This window comes from Nematolebias whitei, chromosome 13 (genome assembly GCF_014905685.2).
Source record: "Nematolebias whitei isolate Nwh7 chromosome 13, NemWhi1, whole genome shotgun sequence".
In the NCBI taxonomy this organism is placed as follows: Eukaryota; Metazoa; Chordata; class Actinopteri; order Cyprinodontiformes; family Rivulidae; genus Nematolebias; species Nematolebias whitei.
In genome coordinates this window covers 24,539,388-24,558,960 of record NC_056510.1, presented here as the reverse complement: position 1 = coordinate 24,558,960, position 19,573 = coordinate 24,539,388, and the positions used below count along the sequence as shown (strand labels likewise).

The window sequence follows — 19,573 nt, the reverse complement described above, 5'->3', positions numbered from 1 at the left end:
CCCATTTAAAACTAATTTCTAAGATCACCTCTTTTGACAATTCAATTGTTAAAATTAAAATCATCTTGTTCCAGAGTGGTACAAGGAACTAGTCCTTGTATTTATGTATCACTAAAAGCCATCAGCTTTTCAAAAATGCTGCTGCGAGAGGGTTAAATCACAGATCAAAGATCATATTTTTCCAATTTTAGCTTCACTTTATTGGCTCCCTATAAAATTCAGCATAACATTTAACATCTCTTTTTTTTAACATACAAAACTCCTAGAACTTTGAAGCTTCTGATGACTACATTTTTACTCAGTTTATGTATGCATGCAGTTGTTTTTTTTTTTGCAAATTATGGGGAAAAATATGCAAAACATATCAAAATAGCAGCTCCCAAAGACCAGGCAGAAAAACTTCTTGATCGTTTCCAGGCTATCCTACTCTTTATTTAATGCAAATTACAGTACCAGGGAACTATTCCTCGGAGCACGCAGAGGGAATATTTACAGAGGCGCACATTTAGCATACCTTCACATAACGAAAGAAACAAAAAGAAACAAAATAAAAGAAATAAACATTTCAGTCACAAACAGAAGCATTCAAGTAGTAGTACTCTTATACAGGATGTTTTTTGTAGTATTTAACTTTTTTTTGTTATGTTTTCTTTAACCCAGGTATACCCAGTTATAGCATGTTTTACAAGTATATATGCTAGTATATAATACTAGTATCTATACTTCTTTTCTTTTGGTAACCGTTCAGGTGTTTTTTTTTTATTTTATTTAACTGGATGTTAAAGTTTAGGTTAAAGTGGTCAAACCTTGTTGTAGAGGGTAGCAACACGTTCATGAACGTCAGTTTACAGCAAGCAGGAGACAGAGAAAAGGCTACATGACTCGACCCCGGGGTGCTACTGAATTACACCATCCCTTCCACAGGGGGTGAACAAGCCAGAGGAGAGAGACAACAAAATACCCAAACAGAAGAGAAAAGGAGCTATTGCCTCTGAAAATGGCTCATCACAATGACATTAAAGTTTGGCTTTGGAAACAGAACCAACACTGTGAGTGATACAGAATCTCTACTGTACTGTATATGTACAGTAAACCAGGCCTTAAAAAACAGAGCCTCCACCTCTAGAACGACCCACTTCAGCCCAAACAGGACCGTGGTGCCCAAAATAAAACATCCATCAAAATAAACACCTGTCAGTTAAGGAGAACTGTTGGTAGAATTACCTACATCTGTGTAAGACGTTAACTGTGCAATGGAAAGTGAGGAAATGCTGAGGGTGGAGGGGGCGTTTGTGTAGCAGGACATTCAACAGCACCAAGGGGGGAGTCACAACACTGAGTGGTGGTTGATGGCCAAGGGGGAGGCGGGGTGGAGACAAAGCGAAGGTGTATGAAAGCAAAGGCACTCCAAACTATAGTTACACTATACATGACAAGTTCTTGTTACAATAATACAGCTGTGTCATCTATTGTACTGTACAGGTAAGATTGAACATATGGCTGGATAAAGCTGATCATCATCATCATCTACAGTATCCATAAACATCAGTTTTACCCTGATTCTCTTATTTATTTTTTCCTCTTTTTCAAATCTCTCCCCACTTTTCTTTGTGTTTTTGCTCATAAACAGTACACGGGTCTGCGTATATATACATACCTTAAACACAACGTGGAAAAAAAATCAACATAACAGAATAACATACAAGACATACAAGTCAGAGTTTTGGTGAAGAGCATTTATACTGTATTTACAAATTCAGTTTCTTTTTTCTTCTTCTTCTTTTTAAACTGTAGTGTTTTCTGTAATTGTCAGCCTGTACCGAGCGGATCTACGTGCTGCAGGTGGAAGAGAGAGTAACGCGCGGCAAACACTTTCAGTCGGCAGTCGCACCACAAGAACAGCCTGGGGTGCATCAGAGACCGCCACCGCTGGGGCTTCTTAAGAAGCCAGAACAAGAAAAATAAAACAAAGCGTGATCATTGAAAGTCTTCATGAGGAGGCAAACAGGAGTTTGTTGAGACGCTGCACCGTCACAGACGCAATAATACACAGAGTCCAAGGCAAAAAGGAATAGAGCGGCACTCTAAATCCATCTACGCAGGAGGAGGAAGTGGCTGCTGGAATCTATCAACACTCCAGCAAGAACAACAAAAATAAACACAAGCTTATCGAAATCTGTTATCTTTAGGCAGCAGCAAATATTGCCACAGCTCTACAGGATATGAGCTCACCTTAAATGATTTCTGAACCACTGTAGAATAATATACATATATCTATATATACTTTTTATACAGAAAGAAAAGTAATATATAAAATGTGTAGGTACGCGTGTTTGTACTGTATGTATATATTATACAAGCACACGGGACCAGATACACGTCACATCCATCGCACACCCAAAAACAAACATCTGCCCAGGAGTACAAAATAAAATAAAACTGTTGGAGTAAAACAGCTCGCCTGCCGCTAAAACAACCCCGGGACAAGAAAATAAACTGTTCAAATATAACCCACACCACACGCCCTGTCACAAAGTGATGCTTTCTGCATACATCATCATGCCTCGGTGTGTGTGAGAGGATGTGCGCGTGTCCGAGTGTGTGTGTTTATGCGTGCGGGAGCCTCATGCCTTGTCTGCGGAAGTGGACTTGTGAAGGTGCGACACCCCCCCAATGAATCGATCCTACCGTACTCGGGTCATGCACTACAGAAGGAGCCAAATGAGGAGGGGAGGGGGCTTAGGGATGCAGAGAAATGGTACGATGATGAGGGGGACAGCGAAGGACTTTTCTAGCTCGTCCTCTTACAAACAACGTGTTTACATGTAGTCTACTTTCATCAATAGTACAGTCAGCAACACTCCAGCCCTGCGCTTCGCTTCGAGGTGTTATTGACGGAGGATGGAGAGGAGCTCGAACAGCTGGACGAGGAGGCCGGCCGAGGGGTCGGCGACGGAAGTCAGAGATGCTTGTGTTTGTGGTCGTTTCTAGGAGGGGGCTGTTGTTTAGCTGTTGAACCCGGGCTGCCTCAGCATCGCTGCGCCGCTGCCAGGGAGGAGAGCGGGGCAGGAGCAGAGCTGATCGGCGCTCCCCCACCCTGGCCAGGGCAATGGAGAGGCTGTGGGCCGGGGCTGAGACCGGGGCGGGGCAGGGTGCTCTGCAGGCTCAGGAGGTGGAGTTAGAGGCCGAGGCAGAGGCGGTGGTGGTGATGGGACCTCGCTCTGTGCTGCTGCCATCTGTGAACAGAAAACAAAACATCAGCGTTACTGTAATTGCCCCGTACACGTCGCACCGCCGTATAAGTCGCATCAGTCCAGTTATGTCTAATAAAGTGGGGAATAAACATAAATATGTCGCTTTGCCGTACAAAGTTGCATCTATTATGCGTCACTGCTGACCAACTGGAAATGTGGGCTGGTGTTGTGCCAAAAATTGATTGGCTGACAAATGGCGGCTGCGGGAGTGTGCACGGGAGGACTTTAACAAGAATTTAACAAGATTAACACTTAAAAACAATTTGTTTGCTTGAACTTATAGCAAAGGTGTGTCTCAGTTGAACTTTTCTTTAATAAATGCACTTTAAAGGTCAAATCAGCTGCATTTCACCTGGGCGGCGCAGTGAAATGCAGCTGATTTGACGTTTGCTCCAGGAGTTCCAGAGCGAGACGAAGGTGGCTTGGTATGGCAAGCCAAGTGTCTCATTAATAGCCACTTTTACTTATTAATGAGACATTTGGCTTGCCATAAAACTCAGGCGCACTCTAGTGGCCGAAAATGGTAGTTTTCAATATGTTCCATGTCAAAATGAATGAAATAGTCAGCTCTCAGTAAAAAATTGGGTTATAAATATAAATATGGGGGAAAAAAAACGAAAATAAGTTGCTTCGTTGTGTAAGTCGCAGGGCATGCTAATTTATGCAAAACGGTTGTGACTTATACAGCGAAAACTACGGTAGTTTTAAATAAACAAACTATAAAAAAATTTTTGTGATAAGAAAATTAGTTTTTAGTTGCCATTAAATAAATAAAGCATAAATGTGTGAGACCGGATCATAATCAACTGTGTGGACAAAGCAAACAACTTATAATAAAGAGTTCATAGAGCTTTTAGTTAACATCTGTATAGTTTCACCTTAAAAATCAACTTGGAACTAAAAATAATTATTTTTCTCCACCCAAGTTATCCATCCATCCATTTTCTTTACCCGTTTATTCCATTTTGGGTCACGGGGGTCGCTGGTGCCCATGTCCAGCAATCACTGTGCGAGGGGCGGGGTACACCCTGGACGGGTCGCAAGTCCATCACAGGGACACATAGAGACAAACGAGACAAACAACCATTCGCTCTCTCACTCACACCTAGGGACAACTTAGAGTTACCAATCAGCCTAACATGCATGTTTTTGGTCTGTGGGAGGAAACCGGAGTACCCGGAGAAAACCCACGCATGCACGGAGAGAACATGCAAACTCCACCCAGAAGGCCCCTGGACCGGGGTTTGAACCAGGGACCTGTTCGCTGAGAGGCAGCAGCTCTACCAGTTGCGCCACCGTGCTGCCTACCCAAGTTATGAAATACACTATAAATAACTATGGGATGGTAACTGTGGAGGTTCTACTCTTTTTTAGAAGACTTTGCAGTTACCTGTAGTGGCGGATGGGTTGGTTGGTGTAGAGGCGGCAGCCTGGTTGCGGGCGTGGGCTGGGATGAGTATGGAGGCCAAAGAGGGATTACTAGATAGCTCTGAAAGATTATAAACATAAGTTATAAGGTCATGTTGTTGCAAAGCAACTCTAAACCCTGGAGAAAGAAATGATTTGCTTTCAAAAGAAACATATAAAAACAGATGTCGACTGCAGTAACAATGGTATAGAATGTATTGCAATAAAAGGCATTTAAAATAGCTATAGGGCATAATTTTACATTAAAAGAACAATTCTTTAAGTTAGGGCTGGATGATATATTCAGTATATTTGAGATATAGTTTTCTCTTGTGCGATACCAAAAATACATACATCACAAATATCAAGTACTGTATAAACTTTAACAACTATTTTTTTTTTGTTGCAATTTACATCTAATTCACCAGAAGTTTAGCTTCATCCAGCTTCTTTAAATGCATCATCTACTGTGATGATGCTGTGATGATCATGCATCAGGATATCATCTACTGTGCTTTAACACAGTTTTTCATTAATGTTATTTTTTAATTAAGCTCAATATAATACATTTATTTTAAACCTCAGTAACCTATAATGACTGTGGTCTCAGTTAAGGGTTGAATGACTACATAATTTTTAAACTCGACATTAACATAATAAAACTCAAGTAGAACTCGAGTACTTGATGACATCATAGGATCTAAAGATGCAAAAATAAATAAATAAAACCGCAAAAAAGGTCATTATTTACAACAAAAAAAAGACCAACAAAACATTGGGAGTAATATTATGCTCCTACCATTTATCATACAGCAAATAAGTCACAGGAAAAACTAAACTATTAGTTTTTATTATTAAGCTGCAAAAGTGAAGAAACATGCAGCACGTCAAAAACGAAAATAAAAACTGTGGGGCGGACGACAACCCCGCACCACCGCCAGCTGTGGTGCGCATTAGGTTTAGTTTTGGAGATTAATAGGTTTATAGGTGTTTTATAGGTTTAGAGATTAATATTTTTTGCTTTTTGTTTGTGAAACAAGGTCAGAGGAAGATGGTTCTGGTTCAGTCATTGGACCCGGTGTTACACCATACTCTGTGACCTGCAACAGTGCATGCAACACCGCCCCCTACGGTCACAATATACGTTGGTCTCCAAATATGGTGTAACACCGGTTCTCACAAGCTCCAAACAGTCAGGAAGTTGATTCATTTTCTGTTTCCTTACGGTAGTTGAACCAGAAGATTCATATTTAGTGAAATATTTCCAGACTATTGATGCATTTCTACATGTTTGCCAAGACTGGGCCTGCTCCGCTCAGTCCATCTACTGGGAGGAATCCATTTTGTAACCCGCGCCCGGTGCGGATCACATGACGCAATGACGTAACGGCGACGTAACGACATCACCATGAATACTCGACGTGACATTAAAAAAACCTTGATAGATGTTCTAGGAGTCGATGCGTAGATTACTCGAGAAGTCTGTTTAAGACCTAGTCTCAGTGCAACATGATTTACTTGACAAGATTTAATTGGTTTTGCGTCTTTGATTGTGATTAACTGCTCTCTTCTTAATCAAATGGTTCTTGAATGTAATGGGATGACTGGTCAGGGGACACTTGCATGTGTTAAACTGCATCTTCTGCAGCTGGACTTCTTCTGTTGTGGTATGTGAGAGAACAGATGTGCAGTTTGTTGGATTTGTATTGCAGTGAGGGAAGAGTCTGGCTTAATGTCTGACTCACTTTACCACTGGATTACATAACGGTGTTGAATAATTAAAGTGATTAAATGAGAATTTAAAAACACTTTAAAATATTGAATTATTGTTTTTTGGCCAAACTCTCATTTAAAATACTACAGATGACTAGAAGAATCTCACGCACTAATCTTTTGTACATTTTACAAGGATGTTGAAAGAAAATGTCCCAGGAACGTCTGGAGTGAATATTGGAAACATTTACAGTCTGACATGCTAAGTTCATGGAGCGTCTTTGGAAAACCTTAGGACTGCAACATACAGTATGTGTGTGAAAACAGATCAGTAGGGTCAAAATGTTTTAGCACTACTTTAGTGTGATGTGGGAACATAAAATCTGGGAACTGGGAAGTAGCTATAATGTAACCCAAGAGGAAACTGTCCTTGGTAATAAGAAAAAACGTGTTTTTTTTGGTCACAGACTGTTACTGCAAGTGTTTGACCAAACTACGGATACAAAGTCCTGCTCCAAAATCTCTGAAGAGAGTTTTTGCAGGAAAACAGTAATGAAAGTCCAACAAAGTTAAGTCAGGTCCTTTGGACAGATTCAAAAATATAAAAAATAAAAAACTTGTTGAAACATTTTGTCTTTAATTCAAAAGACTGTCAGTCTGAGGAGCTGCAGCAAGCTCAGTATCATAATGGATCACATGCTAAAGGAGGACCATGAGCCTAATGACCGATCGTTAGTGCTCTGATGGCCGCTTGCTATTCACAGATGGCTGAGTGCTACTAGCAATAACAGCATTGTAAGAAGGCGATGATAAAACTGGGAACTGTGCTCACAGAAGAGCAACATCATCAGGCCAGGACTCTGCGGTCTACACTCATCTCCAGGCCAGCGGTCACTCAGGGATGAAGATGTTCACATCCTGGACAGAGAGGAACGATGGTTTGAGAGAGGAGTAAAGGAGGCCATCTTTGTGAAAAGAAATCGTCCATCATTAAACAGGGGTGGAGGCCTCCGGGTTCAACTGTCCCCCTCTTACAATGCTGTGATTGCTAGTATCACTCAGCCCTCTGTGAACAGTAAACAGCCATCAGTGTGCTAATGATCCATTGTTAGGCTGATGATCCTTCTTGAGCATATGATCAGCTGGTTTTGGTTGTCAGCAGCAAACTGGTTGATCCACTCTGAGAAGGTGCTATTTAAGAGACTGAGCTGAATACAGCACCTCAGACTGAGGAAGTCTCTCGGATGAGAGACGAAACGTTTCTACATTTCAGAATCAGAATCAGAATCAGAATCAGTTTATTATTGCCATGTCAATGAACGAGGTTCACAAACTAGGAATTTGCTTCGACATAAGGTGCGAATAGTAGTAAAGTAAAATAAAGTAAAAATAAAGTAAAAATTAAGTAAAAATGAGAACATTACATAAGCCTGTGTACACCCACAAATAACGTAAAATTAAAACCATAACATAACCATATGTACACCCATACAATAGAAAACAATAAAAAAGCTTAGAGAACAGTACAGATGGAGTATTCAGTTATAATACAGATGTAATGTGACCAAAGCAGACATTATGAGGTAGCATTATGAGTGTTCAGGAGTCCAACAGCAGAGGGGAAGAAACTGTTCTTATGGCGGAAGGTTCTGGTCCGAATGGACCGAAGCCTCCTGCCTGAGGGGAGTGGTTCAAACAGTCCGTGTGCAGGGTGAGCAGGGTCATCTGTGATCCGACCTGCTCGCCTCACAGTCCTGGAGACGTACAGGTCGTGGAGGGATGGAAGGCTGCAGCCGATTTCTTTGTTGTTTTGCTTTGTTTGTTTTTTTTAATGTCCAGAGGACCAGATTTAACTTTTTTGGATTAACTTTGTTGGATTTTCCTACCTGGATTATTGAGTATGCATTGGGATAGTAATGCTAGTTCATGTTAGCAACAAAAGTCACATTTGCGTTGCTGTACAAAAATCAAAACTTAGTGGCATCTTGAAAAATGATTTGCGTTAAAAGTCCGACCCAACTTCACAAAGTCAAGATTTGATGGACTAAGACTACTGAACGTTGGCTGATTACAGCACAAGTGACAGAAAATACTCCATCTTTGTATTGTTTTGTTTTTTATTGTTTTTTATTGTATTGTTTTCACTCTGTCTATAAAACATTACAGACAGAGTGGAGGTAATTCAATCAGCCGGTCATACTTTGATGAGGCATAAGGATACGACAAAGTAATGTAAAAATAATTAAGGCTGTACGTTGATGTTGTAATCCCAGTGATTATGCTGCAACAGCTTCACAGGAAACATCCTGATGCATATTCAATGAGCTTCACAGGAAGTTTTTACAAAAATAGCATCATGTGGTCATCGTGGTGCCTACCTTGGGTGGTGAAGTTAAAAAGCGAGGGTTTTTCTCTCCCGTTGGGCAGTTTGACGTTGGGGTCACGCAGCTCGTCGAAGAATGAGTGTGCGCAGGCCTCTAGAGGGGTGAGGCGCGCTGTGGGCGTGTACTCCAGCAGGCGGGAGCACAGGGCGATGGCCTCGGGAGGCGTACGAGGCCGGAAGACCTGAGCGCCAATTAGAGACAAAAATCAACAAGCACTAAAAATATTTTGAACGTTTAACACACATTTGTTCTAGATCTTTACTCCAGTGATGTTTAAAGACACCTATTCATATATATAAATTTAATATAGAACCCCAAATCTGAAAAAGTCAGTTATTATGGAAAACATAAATACATAATTCAATCATTTGTAAATCTCATTAAATCAAATTTTATTCATAATGGAACACAAACGTACCAAATGTTTAGTGCTTTTATTTAAAAAAAAGGGGCAATTTTAAATTTTATGGCTGCAACACATCACAAAATACTCCAGAAGACTTTAAAAGTTAATAACACTAAGGAGAAACAGCTGGACCAGCATTTTGCAACTAATTAGGTGAATGGCTAACAGATCAGTGAGAGGACTGGGTATAAACAAAAGCATTTTAGAGAGGCTGAATCTTTCAGAAGTTAAAAAGGGCCGAGGTTCACCTGTCTGTCAAAAACTGTTTAAAAATAGTGGAATATTTTTAGAAATTAGTTCTTCAACAAGACTTTGAATATCTGATCACCTTCTGTTTATAATATCAAAGATATTACAAGAATCTGGAGACGTTTCTGTGCACAGAGGGCCAGGCTGAAAGTGTTTGGACTCTCAGGAAGCATTAAATACAGATCTGATTCTGTTCGGGACATCGTTGCTTAGCCTCAGAAGAAGAAGTCATGTGTGGACACTGACCAGGAACGCTGTCGTGTTTTCTGGGCCAAAGCTCATTTCAAACAGACTGAGCAGAGTGGAGAAATGTTCTGTGGTAAGGCAAATTAAAATCTGAACAAAATACATTTAGGGAACCAAGGACTCCTTACAGAAGAGGACAGGAACCATCTGGCCTGGTATTACTGCACAATTCATAAAAACCTGCCTCTCTGGTGGTATGGGGGTGCATTAGCCTCCCATGGCATGGGAAGCTTACAGATCTGGAAAGGCAATGCAGAAAAGTTTATAGAACACGTTCCCATTTAGCAGATGTGTTTTTCAGGGGAGGTCATGCTAAACCACATACTGCATCAATCATCACAGCATGATCTTGAGTACACAATTTCGTTCCACCTCATGTACCACGTGATGCAAATGGGGGGAAAAAAAACAAACTTGACAAACTGACCACATTTCTTCACTGTGCTGCTGTCTTTACTTGCTCTACTCAACCCGTTTTGTATTTGTAGTTATTTCTATCCTTGACATGTGTTTTTGTCTTTCAAGTAGGGCTGGGCAATATACCGAAAATTAACCGACACCGAAATTTATAACAACGATCGACTTCATTTTGCCCATGTCGGTATTTTCGGTGTTTTCAAAAAAATTAAAATAAAAGTCGTTTTGTCTTTTGGCTGTGTATAGGTAAGCTATGCTCATGTCCCTTTAAGATGCTGCGCTACGTGCAGTCTGCAGTCACGTGACTCCACCCTATCCAGTCTGTAACAAGAATGAAAGAGACGGTGCGGTTCAGAAAATGGAGGAAATTTCAAATGTTGAAGCGGCAGCAGCAGCGGCAGAGCTGGTCCAGGAGGAAGAGGAGCAGCTAATTTACAAAAAAATGTGTCACCAGTCATCTGGCAACATTTTGCGTTCAGCAAAGACGATACTGAACAAAAAAAAGCCAAGAGTAAACTATGCCTTTGCACATGACATTACATTTGCACAACTCATTGTTTACTTTTCCAAATGGCAAATGTGAAATTTATTCTTTTATTATTTAGTTTTATTTACAAGGGAATACTTGACAACTCAAATGTGACCATTTCATTTATAAGAGATTGTGTTTTTAATACTTTGTGTTTACAGGAAAGTTATTTTATTCTTCTAAATGTGTTCAGTTGTGGGGGAGGGGGGTTGCAGTTATCGTCCATTTATCGTTATCGAGATGAACTGCTCAATATATTGTGATATTGATTTTAGGCCATATCGCCCAGCCCTACTTTCAGGTACACCTGGACCTGTCATTCTGTTTGTTTGCCTCTTCTTTCTGTTCCTCTCAAACCCAGCAGGTTGAAGCAGATGGCCGCTTGTCCTGAGCCTGGTTCTGCTGGAGGTTTCTTCCTGTTAAAAGGGAGTTTTTCCTTTCCACTGTTGCCACTGTGCTTGCTCAGGATGGGAGACTGGGACGAGTTGAAGATTCAACAAGTCGCTTCCTTAGATAGAGAACTTTTACCAATTGGTTTTTGTATGTCTGTGAATGTTCCTGTAAATGGCCCTGAGACAACTTCTGTTGCGACTTGGTGCTATATAAACAGAACTGAGTTGTAAATCAAATGTGAATTTATGAGATTTGCAAATGACTGTATTCCGTTTTTATTTGAACTTTACACAACATTATTTTTTTCAGAATCGGGGTTGTTGGCCGCAGTGAACTAAGTGCAGCTACGTAGAGCAGCCACAGCATGACAAAACAGGCAGTGGTGACACTACCTGCTGGTCGGATGATTTTATTTTAAATAAAGCGGTTTCTTTTTTCTTTAAAACATGTAACATGATGCAGATTTTCATGTCAATATAAGTATTAGAATACCTTTTCAAGGAAAATAGACTATGCTGTTACTAAGAGGACACACAACAAACACACACAAATCATTTTTGTCAAAGAGCTCCTCAACACAAACATGCTTTCAATATTACTTAAATATAAATATAATTATAAAAAATTAAATAATTATAAATGACCAGGTCAAAATCTTCCATGAACCAACCCAATTTCAATTAGTTGAATAAAAAATGTTTTCACAATCAAGTAATTTTGCTGTTCAACCAGTCAGACGTGAAATATTCAACCTTCTTGTGGCAGGAGCTTTTTGACATTAACATGACACCACTGTGAAAAAGTCTTCAACCTCATCTCTTTATCATCTGCTTAAAAACAGGATTTAAAGCTCAGGATTTAAGAAGGTTTTTCAAACTTTTTCTTTTTCCCCACTCATTTTCAGTCCAGTACATACAATCTAACCATTTTTAAAAGCATCTTTTCCCCTATTTTCCTTTGTTAGATAAGCCAATTAAGAGATGTGCAAAACAATCAGTTCTTAACTGTTCTTAAAATTAAAACTGTGTTTCTGCACAATAAACTATATTGTAAATGTATGCTTTTTTTTAAAAAACGTGTGGACTTTGACACAGACCTAATTTATTTCCAAACCAAAAATAAGAGGTTTTCCAAACATAAAATTTGCGTTTTGCATCAACAGTTTTAATGCTGCACTTTTGCACCATTTTATTTCTCTTTAATTTTGCATATCTCAGCAGTGAGTACGAAAGAGACCAAATGGAGGACAAAAAAAAGATGAGTCAAGTCTATAAAACTACCTTTACCTGAATAGTACCTGGAAAACCAAAAGAAAAGAAAAACACGATACAGGGCCGAAAAATGATCATACTTCAGTTGATCATCGACTCATATTTTTTTTGTAAATGTATCAGGAATTGGTGCAAAAATACTCTTATATCTGCCAAATGTTATTCTTAAAAATGTTTTTGTGATGGTCTTTTAATTACAGAATTAGGAAGGAGCAAGTGGATCTTTGCTATGTTGTATATGAACAGACGGTGTTATACACCACCTGTCACCAAAAGAGAAAAGGTGATCATGTTTTTGCCCATGTGGGTCATAAGATATTTTGCTAACAATACAGAAAAAGTGCAGTGGACAGAGTGTATATATACTAATACTTGCTTTTAAAACTTTGCCATTATTTACTGGAGTCAACTTAGGACAAGTTTAAGAAAATCTCAGAAAGTAAACTTTAGATGTCCATCAATATCAGTTTTACAGATACTGAGCAGAGATTTAGTCTGGTAGTAGCTGAGGGTCGTCCTCAATGCATACTCTGAGAGCAAGCACATATTGCAAGATGTCACATAAGATTTACATAAAACTGATAATAAAGCCTGACGAAGACTGATGAAGTCTTTTGGATTAAAGACAAAATTTTTCAATAAGTTTTTTTTCTTTTAATCCGTCCAGAGGACCTGACTTAACTTTGTTACATGAGAATAAAGCTATTTATAAAACTAACTTTTTGTTCCTTCCTGTAACAATATGATCATAACTTAAAACTCTGGCAGCAAAGGCGGTGGGCGATATCCACTCCTTCACGGAACGATAGGCCTTTTTTTTTTTTAAATAAACCGAGTGGACTGAAAACAAGTTTTTAAAAAGGCATCTAAAATACTACGAAAAACTTTAAAAGATCTTCAGAAAGCCTGAAGAACTATTTATCAAGACCAACCTAAAAGATCACAAGAATAACTGTTTGGACAAAAAGTGTAAAGAAATGAGAAGCCAGGTGACTTTTTGACGAGTGGTGTCAAAATTCTGCACATGTAGGGTTTACGTTTAAATAAAGACAGCAAGATGATTTAAAAGCAGTGATATTACATGGAGGACAAAGATGTCCAGGGTAGCATGCATTAGATGAATTAAGATCACTAAAGAAAGTGTTGACAAAACTCATAGTTCACAGAGCCAGGGAAGAGCAGAGCAGAAGTGAAGCTAATACATTTACATGCAGCTCTGCTGGAGGGAGATGATTAGGCTGGACAGCATGATGGGAAAACAGGAAGGGGACAAATCAGTAGTTGAATTTTAAAGTAAAATTGATCTTGTACCTGTTGACTCACCTTAGTCCAGGGATGTGCCTTAATCTGGGGGAATTTGAACTCAGTGTAGTTGGGGTTCATCTCACGGATTTGCTCTCGGGTCGGAGTACCGAGAACCTGAGAGAACAAGTAGAATCATCAGCCTCGTTATTTTCTTACACTTGGAAATATACAGTAAATAAACAGGCTGAGCAAGTCAAGTCTGGTAATTACCTTAATAATTTCAACCAACTGATCCACACCACTGTCGCCAGGGAAGATTGGTTGTCCTAGCAACAGCTCTGCGAGTACGCAGCCAGCTGACCACACATCTGCAGAGGGAGGCACGTCACCAAGAGGAAAAACAAGTTAGACGCCAGAAACTGAACACACACACCAGTCGTGCCATCCTGCAACAATGACGCAAAACATCTAATGCTCCGTTTCTTTTGTCAGCACGGGTTTCATTCACATACAGGGGAGTCTTGACCGTGACACCTGTGGGTGGCCTACCTATGCTGGAGGTGTAGTCAGTGGCCCCAAAGATGAGCTCAGGAGCCCGATAGTAGCGAGAGCAGATGTAGGACACGTTAGGCTCCCCACGGACCAGCTGCTTGGCACTGCACACAGACATCAACCACCATCAGTCTGTTTACTTCAAAATAATCAAATTAATAACAAACCTACGGAACTTAAAGTAAAATGTGTGATTTAATGAAGAGGAACGGGCTCCATCTTCAAGGTTGTAACTAAAACTAGTTTGTACAAACATATTCTGAATCCAGTTAGCAAAACACAAAAATAATAATTCAGTCCTTCTAATAGGACACTTTCTTGTGTATCTGGATCAGCCATGATGCTGATTATCTCATGCTGCTGTATTCATTCATACCCATCTGCTCACAAACAGACTCATGTTCAGGCTGCTGTTTAATACAACATATTGTTTAACACTATTAATGTTCTTCAATCGTTTAGCGTTGGTTTAGCATATCTTAAGTGTATATCTTAGATCCTTATTTACTGTTTATTTTTATACTTTATATTTTTGCTATTTTTGGGTGTAACTGGGACTGAGTACACAATTTTGTTCCACCTCATGTACCACATGTGATGCGAATGACAATAAAGAACTTGAACGTTGTTGCCAATAAAGGAAAGTGAAAAATAACTAAATATGAACAGATTAGTTTTACGATTTGTTATATTGTAAAATCAAAAGATAAAATGTCCCTTTTCTGATGTGCTTTATCAAGTTTTATTATCTTTATGTGACTTTGGAATAACTTAAAAGTCTCAGCCTTTGGCACAAACTCTTGGGAAGAAATAAACTACCCGTACATGTTTTTTGGAAGAAAGCTCATTTTCAATGTAAAGGCCTTTTACTGCAGACGGATTGTGCCTCATTGACTTAACTAAACACCTCCTTTAATAGCGGTTGTCATTATTTTATGGCAATTCACACCGACCCAACAGTACCGTCTCAGATCGGTGTGTTTGAACACAACAAGCCAGCGCTGCAGACTCAGCTGAGCAACTACAGCTTTGTAGTTTAGAGCGTCTCACACCATTCGTACTTCCCAGACAAATGCCCAGCTGGCTCTGTGATTATTTAAACCTCCTGCTCTGTATTTTCATACATGATATACAAATAACATAAGGCTGTATGCAAATAAAAAAATGTTTATTTCCAACATAAAAATTTAACTAGGGTTTCTATTCTTATTCATTGGCACAGTAACTCAGAAACTTGTAGACTTTGTGTAGTTACAGTGGCAAAAAATCAAAACAAAATTAATAAAAATAATAATAATAATCTTGCAGATGCTGACGGATTGATCATGGCTCTTATTAAGATATTAGTTTTTGTGTTTCAAGTGAACATGCTAAAATTACTAAGCTGTGAATACAATCTTCTACTTGTTACAACAGTGGTTCTCAAACTTTTCAGGTTTGGGTGATTGAACATATCTTAACCAACAGTGACAGATGTCCATTAATATTTGCTTTTTAAAAACTTTTATTGTTAGCTTAATTTTAACTAGCTGATTTTTCCTTTCAACAGTTTTGACCTGTAAATAAATATACAATTCAAATCAAAATCTGAATACAATTTAATAGCTACACTCTGTGAAATCCACTTTATCACTCAGTTTTAGCAAACAATGCCTAATATATATATATATATATATATATATATATTTTTTTTTTTCAACTGAGTGGCTGTTCATCCATTATTTGCTTTTTCGTTTTTAATGGCATTGTTCACTGCCAGGTTAAGATATTGTCTTAAACAAATGAGCCATGACCAGTTGAGGTTCCTGATTAACAATATTTGGATGGTGACAGATTTACAGATTTAGTGCCATTGAACCAATGGCACACAATGAGGTTGTGTCGTCATCAGGAAAATAAGTTATTTAAAAAATGTCCCTGCAGGTTCCAACTCTAAGAAAAGTGTTGAATGTTTGAAGTTGACCACACGTCTTCTCTCAGCGACCACAACACTGTCTAACTGCTTTTATCTGTTTATAGATACAATCCCAACTCGGGTGTTTCCCAGGTCCAACTTTGGGAACCACTTTTCTACTGCATCTATTAGTCTATGTCAGTCTGACCAAAGTGACAACATGTGCACAACGGTTCCTCACCTGCCAAAGTCGCAGAGCTTCAGCACTGCCGTCTCTGGATCGAGCAGCAGATTCTGGGGTTTGATGTCCCGATGGCAGATCCCAAACGAGTGGATGTACGCCAGGCTCCTGAACAGCTGGTACATGTACAACTACACAGGGACACACAAAGACATGTCACTGCAATGAAACAGGCAAGCACATGCTCATGAAAAGGTTTATTATGGAAACATGCGGTCAACGACCCGTTTCAGCCTGGTCAGAATTAAATGACATTTTTAGCATGTTTAGAAGACTTTTTTGTTATCTTGACCCTTGTTACGCAGGTTGTGCAGTGTTATAAATGAAACAGCAACATCTGCCTTCTGACTCAGTCCCAGACGAGACGTTTTGGAAAACTGTGCACGAGGACAGACACAAACACCAACAGATACGTTTTCTTATGCAAACTGCAACACTTGCATGTTTCAAACAAATCAGTGAGTTAAAAACAGAACACATTTGTGCTGTTCAGCTTTTCATTTCAATTTAGGTCATTCTACTCTTGCAAAAGTCATTTGTTTTAAATCGGTGGGCTGTATTTTATAATAGAATAGAATAGAAACAGCCTTTATTGTCCAACGGATGGGAAATTCAAGTGTAACAGCAGCAACAGATAAAAAGATTTCACACAAAAGTTCCTAAATGTTAATAAACAATACAACGTATAAAGAAATAAGATAAACAATATCAATAATAATTTAATAAATTTAACATAATTTAAAACAAAGCAACTGCTGTCACAGCAATCAAATAAAAGAAGCAAAAATAAAAATAGGACTCACATTCGTTCTTATTTTTTTATATTCATTTTTAAATTTGTGTTACAGGCAATATTTTATTGACACAAACATTTAACAAAACATTTTTTTAAAGGTAAAGTCAGAAAAGTAAATCTTGAATCATTAATGCAGAACAACCCCCCTGATCAACAGGGATTAACATTTTTATTCCTTTTCTGTAATTACAGTAAATTTAGTTTTAGGAAGTCATTTTACATACAGTAGTCCCTCGCTACTTTGCGGTTCAACTTACGCTGACTCGCTCTATCGCGGTTTTTCAAAGTAAGATTGAACACGAGAAAAAGAAATTGTGCAGGACACACATGATTGTCGACTTTAATATTACTCACGTGATTGGAACAGTACTGGATACTGTACAGTAGAAAGTTAATGAAAAAATAAAATACTTTGGACAGGCGCCACCATTTTGTAGTTTTCTCTCAATAAGCCTCCACTGTATCCCTGCTCATAAGGACTACATTTCCGAGAAGCCAACAGGGTCCCGCCCAGAAGCCCCATTTCCTTCTGCTGAAATTCTAGAGGGAAAGTTTTTCCGATGGAAAACGTTTGGTGCTTATTACAGTGACGTCTTAGCCCAGCAGATGCAGAGAAGCCGCACGGAACCCACCGAACTGGAGCAGAACCAGAGCAGCAGAACCAGACCTCCAGACCCACCGGTGAATCTTGAGAGCTGGTAGCTGGCCCACAAAGACTCCCGAGTGGGAAAGCGTGTCACCAAAGATCTGGCGCTCCATCCGGAGCCCACAGCCACTACCCCGAGAGCCGACCAGAACTGGCAGGATAGATCCGCAGAAACGGAACCAAGTCTGAGCGGAACAGAGCTGCTGCTGTTCTGCAGAACTAGTGAGCAAAATTTAGCAGCTACATATGTTGTTAAACTTAGTAGGTTTAAGAGTTTAGAACGTTTGATTGTGGGCTTCTTCGCTGCAGAGTAGGTCTGCAAAAATGGAACTGAGTCGGACCGGAACCAAACGGAACCGAGAGCTGTTACGGTGTTCTGCTGAGCTGGTAAGTAAAATTGAGTAGGTACATATACAGTGCATACAGTATGTAGTTAAAATGATGTACAGTGAGGAAAATAAGTATTTGAACACCCTGCGACTTTGTAAGTTCTCCCGCTTAGAAATCATGGAGGGGTCTGATATTGTCATCTTAGGAGCATGTCCACTGTGAGAGACATAATCTAAAAAAAATAAATAAATCCAGAAATCACAATGTGTTTTTTTTTTTTAAATAATTTATTTGTGTGTTACTGCTGCAAATAAGTATTTGAACACCTGCCAATCAGCAACAATTCTGGTCCTCAAAGACCTGTTAGTCCTCCTCTAAAAAGTCCACCTCCACTTATTATTCTAAATTAGAAGCACCTGTTTGAGGTCGTTACCTGCATAAAGACACCTGTCCACCCCACACAATCAGTAAGACTCCAACTACTAACATGGCTAAGACCAAAGAGCTGTCCAAAGACACCAGAGACACAATTGTAGACCTCCACAAGGCTGGAAAGGACTACGGGTCAATTGCCAAGCAGCTTGGTGAAAAAAGATCAACTGTTGGAGCAATTATTAGAAAATGGAAGAATCTAAACATGACTGTCAATCTCCCTCGGACTGGGGCTCCATGCAATATTTCACCTCGTGGTGTATCAATGATCCTAAGAAAGGTGAGGAATCAGCCCAGAACTACACGGGAGGAGCTGGTCAATGACCTGAAGAGAGCTGGCATCACTGTTTCCATGGTTACTGTGGGTAATACACTAAGACTTCATAGTTTAAAATTATGCATGGCACGGAAGGTTCCCCTACTTAAATCAGCACACGTCCAGGCCCGTCTTAAGTTTGCCCATGACCATTTGGATGATCCAGAGGAGTCATGGGAGAAAGTTCTGTGGTCAGATGAGACCAAAATAGAACTTTTTGGTCTTAAGTCCACTCGACATGTTTGGAGGACGAAGAATGATGAGTACCATCCCAAAAACACCATCCCTACTGTGAAGCATGGGGGTGGAAGCATCATGCTTTGTGGGTGTTTTTCTGTACATGGGACAGGACGACTGCACTGTATTAAGGAGAGGATGACCGGGGCCATGTATTGTGAGATTTGGGGGAACAACCTCCTTCCCTCAGTTGGAGCATTGAAAATGGGTCGTGGCTGGGTCTTCCAACAAGACAATGACCCAAAGCACACAGCCAGGAGAACCAAGGAGTGGCTCCGTAAGAAGCATATCAAGGTTCTGGAGTGGCCTAGCCAGTCTCCAGACCTAAACCCTATAGAAAATCTTTGGAGGGAGCTCAAACTCTGTGTTTCTCAGTGACAGCCCAGAAACCTGGCTGATCTAGAGAAGATCTGTGTGGAGGACTGATGAAACACTACAGGAAACCTTTGACCTCTGTAACTGCAAACAAAGATACTGTACCAAATATTAACATTGATTTTCACAGGTGTTCAAATACTTATTTGCAGCAGTAACACACAAATAAATCATTTTTAAAAAAATCATACATTGTGATTTCCAGATTTTTTTTTTTTAGATTAAGTCTCACAGTGGACA

At 39.6% G+C, this 19,573-nt stretch overlaps 1 protein-coding gene across 2 annotated transcripts in view; it reads right to left on the bottom strand.

The window, feature by feature from the left end:
• Window positions 1-1,216: 1,216 nt before the first annotated feature.
• gsk3ba (glycogen synthase kinase 3 beta, genome duplicate a) overlaps window positions 1,217-19,573 on the bottom strand; it is a 53,267-nt gene continuing 34,910 nt past the window's right edge. The window contains exons 5-11 of one of the 2 annotated variants that reach the window (XM_037687026.1): window positions 16,202-16,332; window positions 14,064-14,170; window positions 13,785-13,882; window positions 13,581-13,688; window positions 8,753-8,939; window positions 4,645-4,743; window positions 1,217-3,236 (exon numbers count right to left, since the gene is read on the bottom strand). In XM_037687026.1, coding sequence (XP_037542954.1) covers window positions 3,166-3,236; window positions 4,645-4,743; window positions 8,753-8,939; window positions 13,581-13,688; window positions 13,785-13,882; window positions 14,064-14,170; window positions 16,202-16,332 — 801 coding nt within the window. In that variant the 3' untranslated portion in view covers window positions 1,217-3,165. The remainder of the gene's footprint in view (window positions 3,237-4,644; window positions 4,744-8,752; window positions 8,940-13,580; window positions 13,689-13,784; window positions 13,883-14,063; window positions 14,171-16,201; window positions 16,333-19,573) is intronic. The other variant, XM_037687027.1, reaches the window with a different exon arrangement.